This window comes from Gopherus flavomarginatus, chromosome 9 (genome assembly GCF_025201925.1).
Source record: "Gopherus flavomarginatus isolate rGopFla2 chromosome 9, rGopFla2.mat.asm, whole genome shotgun sequence".
Taxonomy (NCBI): domain Eukaryota; kingdom Metazoa; phylum Chordata; order Testudines; family Testudinidae; genus Gopherus; species Gopherus flavomarginatus.
In genome coordinates this window covers 38,427,890-38,446,047 of record NC_066625.1, presented here as the reverse complement: position 1 = coordinate 38,446,047, position 18,158 = coordinate 38,427,890, and the positions used below count along the sequence as shown (strand labels likewise).

The 18,158-nt window shown below is 49.3% G+C and overlaps 2 protein-coding genes across 3 annotated transcripts in view; both read right to left on the bottom strand.

Moving 5' to 3' along the window:
* LOC127058312 (uncharacterized) overlaps window positions 1-16,659 on the bottom strand; it is a 39,037-nt gene extending 22,378 nt beyond the window's left edge. For both annotated transcript variants that reach the window (XM_050968140.1, XM_050968141.1), the window contains exons 1-2: window positions 16,493-16,659; window positions 2,561-3,703 (exon numbers count right to left, since the gene is read on the bottom strand). In XM_050968140.1, coding sequence (XP_050824097.1) covers window positions 2,561-3,440 — 880 coding nt within the window. In that variant the 5' untranslated portion in view covers window positions 3,441-3,703; window positions 16,493-16,659. The remainder of the gene's footprint in view (window positions 1-2,560; window positions 3,704-16,492) is intronic.
* LOC127058370 (uncharacterized) overlaps window positions 1-18,158 on the bottom strand; it is a 278,050-nt gene that overhangs the window by 80,521 nt on the left and 179,371 nt on the right. The gene's annotated exons all lie outside the window — the stretch shown is intronic.

The window sequence follows — 18,158 nt, the reverse complement described above, 5'->3', positions numbered from 1 at the left end:
CCTCAATTTTGGTGGGCCTCTTATGATTTTCAGAAAGTGCTAAGTGCCCACTCTCTGAAAATCAGGTCCTTTGAAGGTGCCTCATTTTGGGGGGCCCCAAGAATGTAGGTATCCCCAAACCAGTAACCTTTTGAAAATCTTAGCCCCCCTCTCAAAAATACAAACTAAAAAACCCCCATAAGACGTATGAGCCAAAAGTTCAACATCTCACCTCAAACATGGCATCTCCACAGGCAGCACAGCATCTCCTACTGCTATCCTGGGGAACTAGTTTCATACTGACTTGAGAGCCTCTTGCTGAATTATCAACATTAAACTTATTCCATGGGAATCTCCCATCCTATCAGGCTATCCCTGCTTAGCGTGAGACAGGAGAAGATCACAGCCAGAGGTTGCCAGTTAGCCTGAATCCCCTTAGTTTGTCATAGATCTCAAACCCCATTAAAGTACAGATGGTTCTGGTGTAAATTTAAAACACTATCTTTCTGAAGGAAAACCGGGACACCATGAATGGGACTGCTGGTAGTCTGAATTTCAGCAAGAGAAGTAGAGATTGTTTGGTGTGACTAGTGTTTTAAAGAGACATGGTTGACTTAAAAAAGAAAAAGTTGGTCAGAAAATGTTTTACCTGCTGTTGCTACAAGTAGGACAAAGTTACTGTGGAAAAAGAGATTTCCATTAATCTTTTTCAGTTAACTTTGTGCATTTTGCAGCACTTTTAGTTTCCTTTTTAGTCAGTTTCCACATTTGTATGAGACTCTCTCACAGTTGCACGGGAGAAAAACAAAATCTAAGTTCATATATGGCTTTAACTACTGCGGTATCTAACGTCTCACATCCTTTAAGGTGCTTATCCTCACATCACATCCTCCTTGTGAGGTAGGTCAGCACTAGTACCCTCTCTGTGCACAGTGTCTCAGCTGTAAGTGGCTTGTCTAGCGTAACACAGGAAGTCTGTGGCAGAGCAGGGAATTGAGTTCCAGGCCAGCAACCTAACCACTAAACCATCCTTCTTCCCAACACACACACACAGACACCAAAACATGACTACAAAACCACAGTACTTGGAAGGATGATTCAGGCAAAGGACCTGAAACTACTTTTAGCACATTTGTTTTAGACTGATTAGATTTCACATTGGTGTCTCTCTAAGTGATCAACCTGTTATTTAAAAAGTAGCCAAAGTTCTGGGTATCTAATGTAACTGAACTGCTTGAAATGTATATTGCAGTTTAAAAAAGTATAAATAAGGGTCCCGTGTTTGTAAGTGATGACTAACAATCCTGACTCACAGAGTTACACAAGATGTTCTGCGGAGTCAGTGTCTCTACCAGCCAGATTCCTCTGTTCAGCTGGCCAAGTTTAGTAACATATTTGCTCCCCATCCATTTCTCCACAGGAAATGTCAGATGGAAATGTCAGAAGGGGAGACAGCTCAGTGGTTTGAGCAGTGGCCTGCTAAACCTGGCGTTGAGAGTTCAATCCTTGAGGGGGCCATTTGGGGATTTAATTGGGGATTGGTCCTGCTTTGAGCAGGGGGTTGGACTAGATCTGTGGTGCCCAGGGGTGCCATGGTGCCCGCCAGGGTATTTATGTGTGCCCGCCTAGTGCCCAGCAGGGGAGAGAAGCCATGGCCCCGCACCTGACAGGGACCGAGAACTCCGGGGCTGCGGGTGCCGGTGTTCTCAGTCCCCCGTAGGCGTGGGGCCCGTCTAGTGCCCAGCAGGGGAGAGAAGCCGGGGCCCCACGCCTGCTGGGGACAGAACACTGGCACCTGCAGCCCCGGAGTTCTCTGTCCTTCTAGCTTCTCTCTGCGCTGCCCAGAACTGGCACCAAAACAAAAAACACTCCAACTATGCAGAATGGACGGAATGTTGCCCCGTAGCATGTGCTGCCCCAAGCACATGCTTGCTCCACTGGTGCCTGGAGCCGGCCCTGTATGTGAGTAATTGTTGGTGCCCACTCCAATCTTCTGAAAACATGAATGTGCTGGTGGGGACCACTGGCCTAGATGATCTCCTGAGGTCCCTTTCAACCCTAATAATCTATGAGAAGTTCAGATCCCAGTCAGCATGAGCCTAGTCTGGTAACTTCACAGTTGGTTCATAAAGAGAAAACACTACACTGATCTCATGGGGATTGGGGTTTTTATGTGGGTAGGGAAAGTACTACTTAGCCCTTACACATTGGTTGCCATTAGAGGATCTGTCAAGAAGAGGGTGTCAGCCCTGTATTATAGATGGGGAAACTGAGGGACAGAGCAGTGAAATGACTTGCCCAAAGTCACGAGCTACAGAGCTTGGAGCAGAGCCTAGTTCACTCACCAGCACTGCTTCTCTGGAGAAAGCAAACAACACTTCCTTCTACAGTCCCCAAATGGGATCAAATCCCTATCATGAACTCCCTCCAGGTCTTTCACATTTGGGGCCCACCTCCAAGGAGGAGGGAGTGAGGAAGGAGAAAGGTGAGTGATGACAGGAGGACAGTAAGACTCTGCTGTCCTTGCACCCGTAACCCCCACTCTCAGATGTTCACAGTAGTCTAAAGAGTGGGATCCTACCTGGGGTTCTGGCTTGTGCAGGACCAATGAGAAATAGCCCCTCAGGAGAGGTTTTGCCATAAACATCCATGAAGAAATAAACCCCTTTGGTCTGTCCTTCAATCAGCACCAGAACCAAGTCCCTCAGGGCAGTGGAAGGAGGTCCCTGAAGTTCAATGAATTCAGACTCCCCAGGAGAGGTAACAGCATGAACCTCACTGATTAGCACGGCAGAAGCATTCAGCTGGGAAGAGCGGATGCAGTGGTTATTCTTGCCTGGGGTGGGCATGGCCACTTGAAAGATCCACTGAGAACCCTCCCCGTGGCACCTTTCTATCGACTCATCTGTGGTCCTGAAGGAGGGATCCTCCAGGAAAGCATCCCTGTTGGGGGTCAGCACATTGAGCAACATGTCAGCTCTGTCACTCTTCCTGGACTTATGGACCAAGGCATCCACCAGCCCGTCGCTGGTGACCCTCATGCCCTCCTGGTAGTTCCTCTTCCCATAATACAGGGCAATGGCATCAGGCCCGTTCTGGATAGTGTTCTTAGGCAAGATCACAGAGGGCTGGGGTTTCACTGTGGAAGACCCAACAAGAAAAAACCCTTGATTATCAGTGACTTTGCCCTGAAGGTTCAGGACTTTGTAGGCCTGGTTGCCGTTGCCATTGTAAAAGACCAGGTAGTAGTCATCCAAGGGGGCCTCTTTGCCGCTGGTGTGATAGAGCTCCACAAACTCAGAGGTATCTTCCCCCGGGTTGTCCGCATTGATCTCATTTATCAGGAGCAAGTGCTCTGTCTTGTGGTTCTTGATGAGGTTTTGAGCAGATGTCTCATGAAGCAATATGCACATAAGCACCACAGTAGCCACCAACTGTCTGGCTCCCATGGCAGAGGCCATTAGCTCTCCCAAGTCCTAAAATGCTTGGATTTCTATTCCAGTTCAAACCAACAGGATGCACATGTTACGAGGGATGGATGGAATTCTGTTCAGCAACACCATCTTCTTGCCATGATTGGATGGCGATAGAAGACTTTAAATCCAGGCACTCACAGGAGACCCACAGCACTTCCGGCACCCCAGGTGTGCAGAATAAAGGGGAAATGCCACACAAATCTGCTTGAAAGGGGATCAGTAGGATGAGGGACTTCCCAACTCTGCCCCTTGAAAAGAGAGAAAAATATATAGTAAGGAAGGAGCTTGAAAAAAATCCCAGTAGAACTTAATGGCATTAAAGAGCTCTTTGTATCCAACTGCATCTGCTACAAAGCTTCTCCACTGAACACCACAACAGCCCACCCTTCCCTGTAGCTCTCTTAGAGAATGCAAAAATGGGACACTGGCAAGTGACAGTGCAGGGAAGTCCCTCAACCAGCTTTCTGTCCAGACAGACAGACAGCTCCACTCCGACCCCCTAGTTACCCATCAGCCTGATGAGTTAAGTGGCTCACAAGCCCCAGTATTAGTATCTTCCTCAAAGTGCCTGTGAAGGGGTATACCAGACCCCCTGAGGCCCCCTGCTGGAGACCTCATGGCCCTGTCATGCCCTGCCCCAAAAAGAGAAGTGGAGAGCGTCCTCCAAACTGCCTAGAGTGGCTGTGTGGGACACAACCAATCAAGGCCCAGCAGCCTATTATAAGAAGAACTGCAGGGCCAAGGGGTTTTTTGCTGGAGCTGTAGGAATATGGCTGGTGTGTGACTGGTTGGTGGAGCTATAGAACCCTGGGCAGGGCAGGGCAGGGCTAGGGTGACCAGATATCCTGATTTTATAGGGACAGTCCCGATTTTTGTCTTTTTCTTATATGCTGTCTGGTCACCCTAGGCAGCGCTGTGCTGCCAGAAGCTGGGAAGAGCGAGAACTAGCCCCGAGCTGGTTGCTGGGACTCCATTAGGACAAGGCCCTAAGGTAGGGTGAAGACATGCAGAGCCACAGGGAAGTGGCCCAGGGAATTAGAGAAGCTGTGTGACATACCCCTGGTCTTCCCTATGAGTTCAGGTGGAATTTAGCAGCGTTAGATCCATTTAACCCTGCACCCGTCCACACAAGGCCATTTTTGTTGACTTAAAGGGGTCTTAAAATCGATTTCTGTACTCCTCCCTGACAAGGGGATTAGCGCTGAAATCGACATCGCCAGATCGAATTTGGGGGTAGTGTGGACCATAGGCAGTGAGTTCCATACCCATGTGGTGCTTGGGCACCAGCAATATTCAGAGCCAAGGGCCCAGCTCCACCAATGTTTGGGGCCAGGGCACCGCCCGGCCCCCCCTGCACGCGCCCCCCCCCAAGTGTCCCGTGGCCCTGACTTGCTGCTCCCACTCCCCGCTCTCCTTTCCCAGGCCTGGAGCAGAGCATCTCTGTCTTTGTCTCCTCTGTGCTGCTTCCCTGCAGCAACTCCTGCTGCAAGGTCCTAGTGCCCCCCATCTCGACTGTCAAGGCAGACTGACTCTGAGCCTGCCCTTCCACCACAGATCCTTCCCTTTTCTGGTGGGACCCTCCACCAGCACAGTGCCCCCCCTGCCTGCCCACAGTCACTGCTCCTGCCCCAGGCTGGGCAAGGAGGAAGCCCCATTCCTCACCTCCAGTGAGGCTACAGTGAGGGGTAGCAGCAGGGGAGGAGGTGCACGCAGCACACCCTGGCACCCACCACGGGGGAGGCGAGGGAGATTCCTGGACCTGAGAGGGGCCCTCGGAGCACCTGCAGTGACAGTGGTGGGGGTGAGTGTGCTGCTGGGGGGGGGGCAGGAAAGGAGGGATCCTCCCCTAGAGCTTGCTGCTGCTGGCAGGGAAAGGGCTGGGGGGAGTCCTCCTCTCTGGCCCCAGTCCCACAGCAGCCTGCCTGCACCCCAAACTCATCCCCAGCCCTGCCCCACCCCACACCCCGAGTCAGAGCTTTCACCCCCACATCACACCCTCTGCCCGAACCCTGTGCCCCTCCAGCACCCCAAACACCTTATCCCCAGTCCCAGCCACAGCCCTCACCCCCCACACTCCTACTCTCGCCCTGAGCCCTTCCCACACCCCAAACCCCCCATTGCCAGCCCCAGAGCCCTCACCCCTGCACCCCATCCCCCTGCACCCCTCACATCCCCAAACTCCCTGCCAGAACCTGCACCCCAATCCCCTGCCCCAGCCTAGGGCCTGCACCCCTGACCTCCTCCCTCACCCAAACTCCCTCCCAGAGCCTTGGGCAGGTGGGGGGTGGAGTTTGGGCAGGGGCAGGGCCGGTGCAAGGATGTTTCGCGCCCTAGGCAAAACTTCCACCTTGCACCCTCCCCTGTCCCCGAGCTCCCGCCCTGAGGCGCGCCCCCTGCGGCAGCTCCCCATCCTCCACACTGAGGCACTTCCCCTGCCTCAGCTCACCCCTGCCCTCCTCCTCCTCAGCATGCCCTCCCTGCTTCACTTCTCTCGCCTCCCAGGCTTGTGGCTCTAATCAACTTGGGCGTTGCAAGCCTGGGAAGCAGGAGAAGTGAAGCAGCCACGGTGTTCTCAGGGAGGAGGCGGGGCAGGGGTGAACTGGGGCAGGGAGTTCCCCTGCGTGCTGCACCCCCTTACTTGCTGCAGGCGGCCCTCCCTGTGCTCCCCTGCCCCAGCTCCCGCCACCTAAATGTCGGCGGCGACTGGGGCGGGAAAATCTGGCCGCCTCGGTCGCTGCCGAATAAAATGCCACCCCCCCAAATCCTAGTGCCCTAGGCGACTGCCTAGGTTGCCTAAATGGTTGCACCGGTCCTGGGCAGGGGCGGGTTCTGGGCACCACCAAAATTTCTACAAACATGCCACCCCTGGTGTGGACGCAATTCGACTGTATTGGCTCCAGGAGCTATCCCAGAGTGCTCCATTTTGACCGCTCTGGACAGCACTCTCAACTCAGATGCACTGGTCAGGTAGACAGGAAAAGCCCCATGAACTTTTGAATTTTATTTCCTGTTTGGCCAGTGTGGCAAGCTGATCAGCACAGGTAACCATGCAGAGCTCATCAGCAGAGGTGACCATGGAGTCCCAGAATTGCAAAAGAGCTCCAGCATGGACGGAACGGGAGGTACTGGATCTGACTGCTGTATGGGGAGATGAATCAGTGCTATCAGAACTCCATTCCAAAAGACGAAATGCCAAAATATTTGAAAAAATCTCCAAGGGCATGAAGGACAGAGGCTATAACAGGGACCTGCAGCAGTGCCATGTGAAACGTAAGGAGCTCAGGCAAACCTACCAAAAAAACAAAGAGGCAAACGGCCACTCCGGGTCAGACCCTCAGACGTGCCACTTCTATCATGAGCTGCATGCAATTCTAGGGGGTGCCCCTACAACTACTCCACCCCTGTATGTGGACTCCTGCAAGGGAGTCTCATGCAACAGGGATGAGGATTTTGGGGATGAGGAAGATGATGAGGAGGAGGAGGTTGAAGATAGCACACAGCAGGCTCTCTGTTCTCCCTGACAGCCAGGAACTGTTTATCACCCTGGAGACATTACCCTCCCAACCCAGGCTCCTGGACCTTGAAGGCAGAGAAGGCCCCTTTGTAAATATAACACATGGTTTAAAAGCAAGCATATTTAATGATTAATTTGCCCCGAAGACCTGAGAGGTATTCGGGGCCAGCAAAGCTACTGGAATGCAGTCAAGCAACATCCGTTCTTTATCTCTCTGTGTTATCCTCAGGAGAATGATATCATTCATGTGTCTGATGAAGTGGATATTCACCCACGAAAGCTTATGCTCTAATACTTCTGTTAGTCTATAAGGTGCCACAGGACTCTTTGTCGCTGGTAGAAATAGGGGAATTTTATTAAGGGGACATTCAGAGGTGGCTGTTCCTGCTGGGCTATGTGTCTGTGGCTGAAAAGAAATCTTCCCCGCTGTTAGCCACACGGTGTGGGGAGGGTTGAAACGATCATCCCAGAGAATTGGGTGTGAGGAGGGGGTTAGTTGGGTTTGTGCTGCATGTTAACCCGAAAACCTTAGCCCCTTAAATGGCCAACCCATTTTAAATGGTCAACCCAACTCTCCCTTTTTTTCCTCCCACAGCTACAAATGTTTCAACGCTACCACTATCATCTCCGTCCCAGAGGCTAGCGAAGGCGAAAAAAACACACCTGCGATGAAATGTTCTCTAAGCTCATGCAGTCCTCCCGCACTGAAAGTGCCCAGCAGAATGCATGGAGGCTAACAATGTCAGAGTCCAGGAAAGCACAAAATGAACCCAAGGACAGGAGGCACGCGCGAGATGAGAGGTGGCGGGCGCAAGAGGAGTGGTGCTAGCAGTGTGATGAGAGGAGGCAGGAGGAGCTGCGGCTACTGGAGGATCAAACTGATATGCTCCAGAGTATGGTTGAAGTGCAGGAAAGGCAGCAGGAGCATAGACCGCTGCTGCATCCCCCGTGTAACCAACTGCCCTCCTCCCCAAGTTCCATAGCCTCCTCACCCAGATGCCCAAGAATATGGAGGGGGAGGGGAGAATGGGCTCCAGGCACCCAACCACTCTGAAGGCAGAGCAAGTCAAGGACTCCAACTCTTTCTGCAGCCCATATCTACCATGCAAACCACAGCCTGACACTGCATTGATCCATGCTGGGAGGTCACAGCAAACATTGCAACATCAAGGATTGCCCAAGCAACAGAAGGCTGGCATTCAATAAGTTTTGAAGTGCAGTGTGGCCTTGTCCTTCCCTCCTCCACCACCCTACTCGGTGCTTTCCTCCTCCAACACCCCTCCCGGGCTACCTTGGCAGTTATCCCCCTATTTCCGTGACTAATTAATAAAGAATGCATGAATTTAAAACAACAATGACTTTATTGCCTCTGCAAGCAGTGACCAAGGGGGGCGTGGGGAGGACAGTTGGCTTACAGGGAAGTAGAGTGAACCAAGGGGCAGGGCTGCCCAGAGGATTCAGGGGGCCTGGGGCAAAGCAATTTCAGGGGCCCCTTCCATTAAAAAAGTTGCAATACTATAGAATACTATATTCTCATGGGGGTCCCTGTGGGGCCTGGGGCAAATTTTCCCCCATTGGTGCCCCACCATCCTCGGGGCAGCCCTGCCAAGGGAGCAGGTTTTCATCAAGGAGAAACAAACAGAACTTTCACACCGTAGCCTGGCCAGTCATGAAACTGGTTTTCAAAGCTTCTCTGATGCGTAGCACACCCTGCTGTGCTCATCTAACAGCCCTGGTGTTGGGCTGTGTGTAATCAGCAGCCAGGTGATTTGCCTCAACCTCCCACCCCGCCATAAACAACTCCCCCTTACTTTCACAGATATTGTGGAGCACACAGCAAGCAGTAATAGCAATGGGAATATTGGTTTCGCTGAGGTCTAACTGACTCAGTAAACTGTGCCAGCATGCTTTTAAACATCCAAATGCACATTCTACCACCATTCTGCACTTGCTCAGCCTATACTTGAATAGCTCCTGACTACTGTCCAGGGTGCCTGTGTATGGCTTCATGAGCCATGGCATTAAGGGGTAGGCTGGGTCCCCAAGGATAACTACAGGCATTTCAACATCCCCAATGGTTATTTTCTGGTCTGGAAAGTAAGTCCCTTGCTGTAGCCATTCAAACAGACCAGAATTCCTGAAGATGCGAGCATCATGTACCTTTCCCGGCCATCCCATGTTGATGTTGGTGAAACGTCCCTTGTGATCCACCAGTGCTTGCAGCACCATTGAAAAGTACCCCTTGCAGTTTATGTACTCACTGGCTTGGTGCTCCGGTGCCAAGATAGGGATATGGGTTTCGTCTATTGCCCTGCCACAGTTAGGGAATCCCATTGCAGCAAAGCCATCCACTATGACCTGCACATTTCCCAGAGTCACTACCCTTGATAGCAGCAGCTCAGTGACTGCGTTGGCTACTTGGGTCACAGCAACCCCAACAGTAGGTTTGCCCACTCCAAAATGATTCCCGACTGACCGGTAGCTGTCTGGAGTTGCAAGCTTCCAGAGGGCTATCACCACTCGCTTGTGAACTGTGAGGGCTACTCTCATCTTGGTATTCATGCACTTCAGGGCAGGGGAAAGCAAGTCACAAAGTTCCATGAAAGTGCCCTTACGCGAAAGTTTCACAGCCACTGGGAATCATCCCACACCTGCACCACTATGCGGTCCCACCAGTCTGTGCCCAGCATCGGCCTTCCATGGCATGAACCTTCCCCATTACCACCAGGATGTTCAAAGCAGGGCCCCTGCTTTGAGAGAAGTTTGTGTCCATGTCCTCATCACTCTCGTCACTGTGCTGCCGTTGCCTCCTCGCCTACTTTTGCAGGTTCTGGTGCTGCATATATTGCAGGTTAATGCACGAGGTGTTTACAGTGCTCATAACTGCATGGTGATCTGAGCGAGCTCCAGCTTGCCATGGTATGGCATCTGCAGGAGAGCAGAGTGGCAGTGGAAGCATGACAATGGTTTGCAGCCCTACTACACTGTCTGGTGCCAGAGCAGGAGAGCACAGTGGCAGTGGAAGTGTGATGATGGTTTTCAGCCCGATTGTACCGTCTGCTGCCAGAGCAGGCGAGCAGAGTGGCAATGGAAGCATAACGATGGTTTGCAGCCCTACTGCACCGTCTGCTGCTGGCAGCACCTGGGACACAACAGCGGCGGCTGAGCTGAGTGGGCTGCATGCTTGCCATGGCATGGCGTCTGCGCGGAAAAAAGGCGTGAAACGATTGTCTGCCATTGCTCTCATGGAGGGAGGGGCGACTGACGACATGTACCCAATACCACCCACGACAATGTTTTTGTCCCATCGGGCAGTGGGAGTTCAACCCAGAATTCCAATGGGTGGCAGAGACTGCAGGAACTGTGGGATAGCTACCCACAGTGCAATGCTCCAAAAGTCAACACTAGCCTCGGTACTGTGGATGCATTCCACTGACTTAATGCGACTTAATGCACTTAGTGGGGACACACACAATTGACTGTATAAAATCGCTTCCTAAAAAACTGACTTCTATAAATTCGACCTAATTTTGTAGTGTAGAAATACCCACAGTTAAAGGGACACAGCAGATGACTTTGATCTACAGGGTCCCTGGGCTGGCACCTGGAGTAGTGGGCGGGCCCAGTTCCTCCCCACCCACTCAGTCTAGATGCGTGGGGGCAGGTGGCACCTGTGATAACTTCTAAACCAACTGACATCATACACAGGCCTGGGAGCCAGACACTCTTTTGGCAGCTTCCATAGACTGGGTGACCTTGAGGGAGTGACTTTCCCTCCCTCCCCATTTGTACATGAGGGATAATGACAATCACCTGCTTCACAGCATCCTGGGAGGCTTCATTGGTTAAAGGTCAGTGGGATTTGCAAGAGGAAGGCAGAGCAAGTCAAGGACTCCAGCTCTTTCTGCAGCCCACATCTACCGTGCAAACCACAGCCAGATACTGCATTAATCCATGCTGAGAGGTCACAGCAAACATTGCAACATCGAGGCAAGTACTGAGGCTCACTGTGATGTTGACAAAACCAGATACCCGCATAGAATATAAAAGGTATGTCTGTGCAGCCCAAGATAGTAAGCCTCCCAGCCTATTACCCCCCACACTCTTCCTGATTTTTTACAGTTGCTGTCTGATCACTCTACTCCCCATGCATCTTCCAGGCAGCAACGGGGACCCAGGGAACCAGTGATTTCCCTACACACACACCCCCGAATTTCCTCAACACCCTCCCTCCCAGTTTTGTGAACTAATTACATGCCAATTTAGTGACTGTTTGGAAATTTGAATTGAAATTGAAACATTAATACACACTTTAAAAGCATATACAGTGTATGATAAAATATGTGTATCTGAAAAAAGTATAATAGATTTGAAAAGTATGAACATAGACTAGCTTCCTTATACAGCTGTTGTTTTTTATGACAATGTCAGTGCATTCATTTTGGTGATGTTGGCCAACCTAATAATTTCAAATGATGATTTGTAAGCAAAGTCTGAATGAGGTCTTCCTGACAGCTAGTGATGAGCTGGGGCTCCAGGACCAGACTGTATTTACATTCACACCTAATCTACCTAGGTATCCAGCAAACAGAGTTGTGTTGCCCAAGTGATAGATTTTGGCAGGCACTGGGTTACAAATCACTTGAATGTGGGTGTGGGGTGGGGATGAAATGTTGTTGTTCTTATTGTATGAGTAAAAGGCAATAGAACTGTACATAGCCTGTGCTGATTGAGGGCATCAAGAGAGAGGGTGGGGACCTGTCCCTCTCCACTGTTTAAAGAGAGAGCTGATTAGGCTCCATATAGTCTAAGTGACCACTGCAGCTGAAATCACTGATAATCAGGTCTAAGCGCTTTAGTCCTGCTGTGGGGACAGTGTTTCTGTGGAAGAGACGGCCCAGACTGCACTAGCAGAGAGGTTCCCCCACTGAGAGCTCAGCTGAAATCATTGAGAGCTGGGTGGAACCTCAAGAGACCAACTCACAGAGATCACAGTGGCAGCTGAAGGTGACTGCACAGGGCCATTGACAACAGAGTGGTGGAATGAATGGTGGCACAACAAACAGCAGTGGCCAGAGCTAACAGTGAGCAGCTGGAGGAACGAGCAAGATGCCTTCTGAAAGCACCTCTGAATTCTGAGTCTCCACTGACCAAGAACAACACTGGTGAGTGGGGTGTGGCGGAGGGAAAAATGAAGGGCAAGTTAAATAAACATTTGTTTGTTGGACTATATTTTAGTGACTTTGCTCCAGAATGCTAGATTTGTGACTGGGAATGGAAACTTATATAAATATGTTTCCTAGTAGGCCAAGATTTTTAAAATGCATTATTTGCCAAGGTTGTTATCTCATATCATTGCTATCTTGAGAGGTCATTATGTTGGGGAGTTTCTGTACTAAACATTTTTATTATTATAATTAATTTTTATATAAGAATGGTCATACTGAGTCAGACCAATGGCCCATTGGCCTAGTATCCTGCCTTCTGACAGTGGTCAAGGCCAAGTGCTTCAGAGGGAATGAACAGAACAGGTAATCATCAAGTGATCCATCCTCTGTTGCCTGTTCCCAGCTTCTGACAAACAGGCTAGGGAAACTCAAAGCGTGGTATTGCATCCCTCCCCAACCTGGCTAATAGCCACTGATGGACCTATCCTCCAGGAATTTATCTAGTTCTTTTTTTAATCCTGTTGTAGTTTTGGTCTTCACAGCATCCTCTGGCAAAGAATTCCACACGTTGACTTTATGTTGTGTGAAAAAGTTCTTCCTTTTGTTTTTTTAAAACTTGCTGCCTATTAATTTCATTGGGTGACTGCTAGTTCTTGCGTTATGTGAAGGATTAAATAACATTTCCTTATTCACTTTCTTCACACCAGTCAAGATTTTATAGACCTCTATCGTATCCCGCCATAGTCCTCTCTTTTCTAAGCTGAAAATTCCCAGTCTTTTTAATCTCTCCTCCTGTTTCATACCCCTAATCATTTTAGTTGCCCATCTCTGTACCTTTTCCAATTCCAATATATCTTTTTTTGGGATTGGGTGACCCTATCTGCACACAGTATTCAAGGTGTGCACATACCATGGATTTATATAGAGGCAATATTGATATTTTCTGTCTTATTATCTATCCCTTTCTTAATGATTCCCAATATTCTGTTTGCTTTTTTGGCTGCCGCTGCACATTGAGTGGATGTTTTCAGAGAACTATCCACAATGACTCCAAGACCTCTTTCTTGAGTGTTAACAGCTAATTCAGACTCCATCATTTATATGTACAGTTGGGATTATATTTTCCAATGTGCATTACTTTGCATTTATCAACACTGAATTTCATCTGCCATTTTGTTGCCCAGTCACCCAGTTTTGTGAGATCCCTTTGTAACTCTTCGCAGTCTGCCTGGGACTAAACTATTTTGAATAGTTTTGTGTCTTCTGCAAATTTTGCCACCTCACTGTTTACTCATTTTTCCAGATCATTTATGAATATGTTCAACAGTACTGGTCCCAGTACCGACCCCTCAGGGATACCACTATTTATTTCTCTCCATTCTGAAAACTGATAATTTATTCCTAACCTTTGTTTCCCATCTTTTAATCAGTTACTGATCCATGAGACGACTTCCCTCTTATCCTATGATGGCTTACTTTTCAAAAGAATACATTTTTAAAAAATATATATATTTTTTAGAAATCTAGACCTATGTGTTTTGGTGTAACTTGCATTATCCTCATGTTAAATTTGCATTATCCTAACAAAACATTTATTTTATTCATTTCTCCTTTATATATAGCAGGTCAAAGTGAAAATGAAAAGACAAAAAACAATACAATTTTTCCACTCAAAGGCCTCAAAAATGAACCAATGTGAAGAACACATCAAGAACCAAGAATATTTTAACATGTCATCTGAAGATTCAAGAGGTATATCTATATCTGACCAGCCCAAAGCACAAATACAGCTACCTACTGAAGAAACAGTGTCTCCAAAACCTAAAGGCAGTTCCCGATGTTTGTCGGTCCAAGTGTTCCCATTTATTGAAGTTACAGAAGATGGCTACTGGTGCACCTCTTGCAAAAAAGTTTACAAAGAAGGAAAGCTCCCCAATGCTATAATTGGTAAAAGTGGAGGAGCTTGGTTTGTCAAACTGATCAGCAAAGCCAATGCTGACAAACTACATGAAAAGGCTGCAAAACACCAGGCCTCTGGAGTGCATCAGCATGCAGAAAGCCTTATAAGCCCACTTTCAAAGCCAATTTTAGAAGTACTTAATGAGGCTGTTAAGAATGCTGGAGACACAACACAGTTCATGCAAACAAACATGGCTGTGGCATCCTACTTTCTATTTAAGCAAGAGATACCACACACTACGAACTGAAGGCCAATGTTAAGTGCATTGTCACTTTTTCATCCTGAAGTTGAATGCTGGTTCCGGACAAGACCAGCAAAATGCTCACTATCTTTCTGCAAGAAACTCAGCTGACTGGCTAGAAGCATGCGGTACAACAGTGAAAGACTCAACAGTTGAAAAAGTGAAGAACTCTCTCACCACATTAAAAAAAATTTGCATACATGCCTGATGAATGCACCGATGCAAATGGGCATCGTGTATTAAGTCATTGTGTACAGTATCTTGATGTCAGGGATAGGCCAGTAGATGCATTTCTAGATGTTCAAGTTATAGAAGACACATCAGCTGCATCTGTGACAACCCACATCTTCGAAGAGTTAAATGCTTGTCAATTGGACCCCAAACAGATGGCGGCTTGTGTATTTGATGGAGCTGCAAACTTCTCTGGAAGACATGGTGGAGTATAAGCTTTTCTCAAAGAAAAGTGTAACCCTAATCTTGCCTATACACACTGCAGAGGCCATCTACTCCAACTAGCACGAGTACGAGCTGCAGAATCTTCAAAAGACATTTAAAAAGCTATCAATTTAATGTCTTCATTATATTCGTTTTTCAGCGAGAGTCCAAAAATACTGAATATCTTGGAAAATACAGAAGATACCACTGGGACTGAAGTTCAAATTAGTCCAACCTAGGAAAACCTGCTGGTTTTCTCATGAGCGATCCTTGGCTGTTGTCTTAAAATTACTCCAGCCGCTATTACTGGCATTGGAAAGTATCTACCAAATGAGATGGATCTAAGTAGTGAGGCTGGTGGATTACTTTTTCTACTACATTCAGAGAAGACTATTGCCATTCTCTCTCTTGTAAGTCTACTGTTGAAACCACTTGGGTCATTATACAATGCCATCCAGGTCATCTGCTACAACAGTAATAGATCTTTGTCCAGCACTTGAAGCTACATTTGGATCAATCAGAGAGCTATCCATTGAAAAAGTACTGGAAGAAGCAAAGACTTCAGTCCAAAAGTTGACTAATGAAGGCATTTATACTGAATCCTTAAATGAAGAAGACAGGAAGTGTTTATTAAGAAAACTGAAAACGTACACAGACTTGATTCTTAAAAATCTTCAACAGCGACTTCTAGATTCTACTCAACCTCTATGTAGCTTTTACAGATGTCTGTCCTATAAAACACCAATAGTTGAGTGGAGTTAGGCACTACCAGCAATCGGGCTGCTATGTGATCAGGACAGAATAGAGAATTTGAACACAGAGTGGAATATCATATGACGAATGAATGAAGATTTGACTTCAACTTCTTTTTTATCATCACTAGTGGCTCGACCCAATCTTTGTGATCCATTTCCTGGGATGAAAGAAGTAGGCATTCATCTCTTGCTACTCCCAGTCATAACTGCTACAGTTGAGCGTTCTTTTTCATCATTGAATAGAATTTTGTGTTCTGAAAGAATTCGCCTTCTGCCTGATCATGTGAATGAACTAATTAGCATATCAATTGAAGGAATAGAAGTACAGGACACAGGAGAAGCCACCAAAGATGAAGGCACTGCATTCCAGAAGTTCATTAACAAAGTTGTGCAAAATTATAACAAGAAACCAAGAAGGATGTAGAGGTAGTGCTTCATGGAAGGCTTGGGTAACCAACTTTAATTTGTGTGATGATTTTAAAACAGGAGTTAAATCTAATAAAATGATCATGAAACATTTTTCAGTTTTTACTATGGTGCCATACTGCCCACCTTCACCCTCACCCTTCATTGGCCCTGACACCTCCCTCCTTGAAAATTCAAACACTGCCCTCCCCCAATTTCAAGTCCTGGGGAAACCACTGGAGGGACCCGCACTCCTAAGCCTTCTGGAGCCGCTTGAACGCCATTCTCCCCGAGTCCCTTCAAAGGCAGCTTGCCCATCCCCTGGAGGAACTGGCCGTCCCGGCTACGGAGCTCGGACCCAGGGCAGCACCAGGCAGGGGATGCGGAGCGGGGGTATCCCTGCTCGTGGCGTTCCTCCCAAGCCAGCGGCCGGCCAGCCGCCTGCGCCCCACGCCAGCTCCGGGAGCCGGGCAGAGTTCTGCAACAGACAGCGCCGCGCCGGCGCACAGGACTGAGGGGAGCCGCGACCCGCCGCTTTCAGTGACCCCTCGGCACGTACCTGAACTGCGCTTTGCAAACTGCCCACTGCGGCCGTGCTCAGGGGCCGGTCAGCTCCGAAGGGGTCTCCCCGCACAGGGTGTCCGGGACAGGAAATGCAGAATTCGCAGAAGGCGCCGCTTTGAACAATGAAGATGGAGCAAGAAGGAAGTGGTTGTCCCCTCCCCCCTTGGTTAATTCACTTCATTCTCCCTCTCGGATCCTGCTTAAATCGGCTCCCCTCTGCGTCACTTTCCATCGTAACGCCCCCGCCCTCCTGTGTCTTTAGGATCTCCCCGGACTCCCGGCAGTTCCCTATTTCCTCCTGCTCGGAATCCTCACAGACTTGAAGCCCAAACCGGCAAGGAGATTTGGGCACGGGATTGGAGGGGGGAGGGGGATACTGTTTTCCTCCAGTGAGTGATCCAGGGTGGAGGGACGGGAGAGAGAGCGCAGAGCTCTTCACAGCCACACTGACCTGCCTGAGGGAGGAGGCTGGCTCAAGCAAGCAAACAAGCTCGATTTTAAGGGCTTGTCTACATCACAAAGTTGCAGCGCTGGTGAGGGGGTTACAGTGCTGCAACTTAGGAGGTGTACACATCTGCAGGGCATCACCAGCGCTGCAACTCCCTGTTTGCAGCGCTGGCCGTACTCCCGTTTTGTCTCGGGTGTAGAGGATCCAGCGCTGGTGATCCAGCGCTGGTAATCAAGTATAGACACTTACCAGCGCTTTTCTTGACCTCCGTGGAATAAGCAGGTATCGCAGCATACCTGAGGAAGCCTCTGGTAATCAAGCTGGTCTCCTTCCCCGGCTTGCTCTCGCGTTCCCCGAACCCCGAGCAAGCAGGTCTCCTTCCCTGCGGTTTGCAGGGTGGTTCGGGGAACGCGAGAGCAAACCGCGGCGAAGCTGGTCTCCTTCCCCGCTTTGCTCTCGCGTTCCCGGAACCGCCGAGCAAGCAGGTCTCCTTCCCTGCGGTTTGCAGGGGGGTTCGGGGAACGCGAGAGCAAACCGCGGCGAAGCTGGTCTCCTTCCCCGGTTTGCTCTCGCGTTCCCCGAACCCCCGTGCACGCAGGTCTCCTTCCCTGCGGTTTGCAGTGTGGTCACATCTAACACCACTTGCAGCGCTGGTTGCTGTAAGTGTGGCCACTCTGCAGCGCTGGCCCTATACAGCTGTACTAATACAGCTGTAACAACCAGCGCTGCAAAATTGTAGATGTAGACATACCCTAATAAGACTGGTCTGCACTAGGGCGCTAGATAGACATATGCCGCCTTAGGTCGAATTAATAATGTGTGTGTCTACACTACTGAGCCCTTTCCGCTGACCCAAAGGGCTTGTAAAATCTATGCCTGTACTCCACCTCAGGGAGAGGAGTACTGCTAGAGTCGACCTTCCTGGGTCGAATTAGGAGTAGTGTAGACACAACACTGTGTAATCTGAGAGGATTAGAGTCCAGGAGGTATCCCAGAGTGCTCCAATGTGACTGCTCTGGACAGCACTTTCAACTCCACTGCACTTCATCCAGGTGCACAGGAAAAGCCCAGAGAAATTTTGAATTTCATTTCCTGTTTGATGAGTGTGGAGAGCTCACCAGCACAGCTGAGCATACCAGCCCCAGGGCCACAAACGCACTCCAGCATGGAGCATACAGGAAAAACTGTATCTGATTGTTGTGTGGGGAGAAGA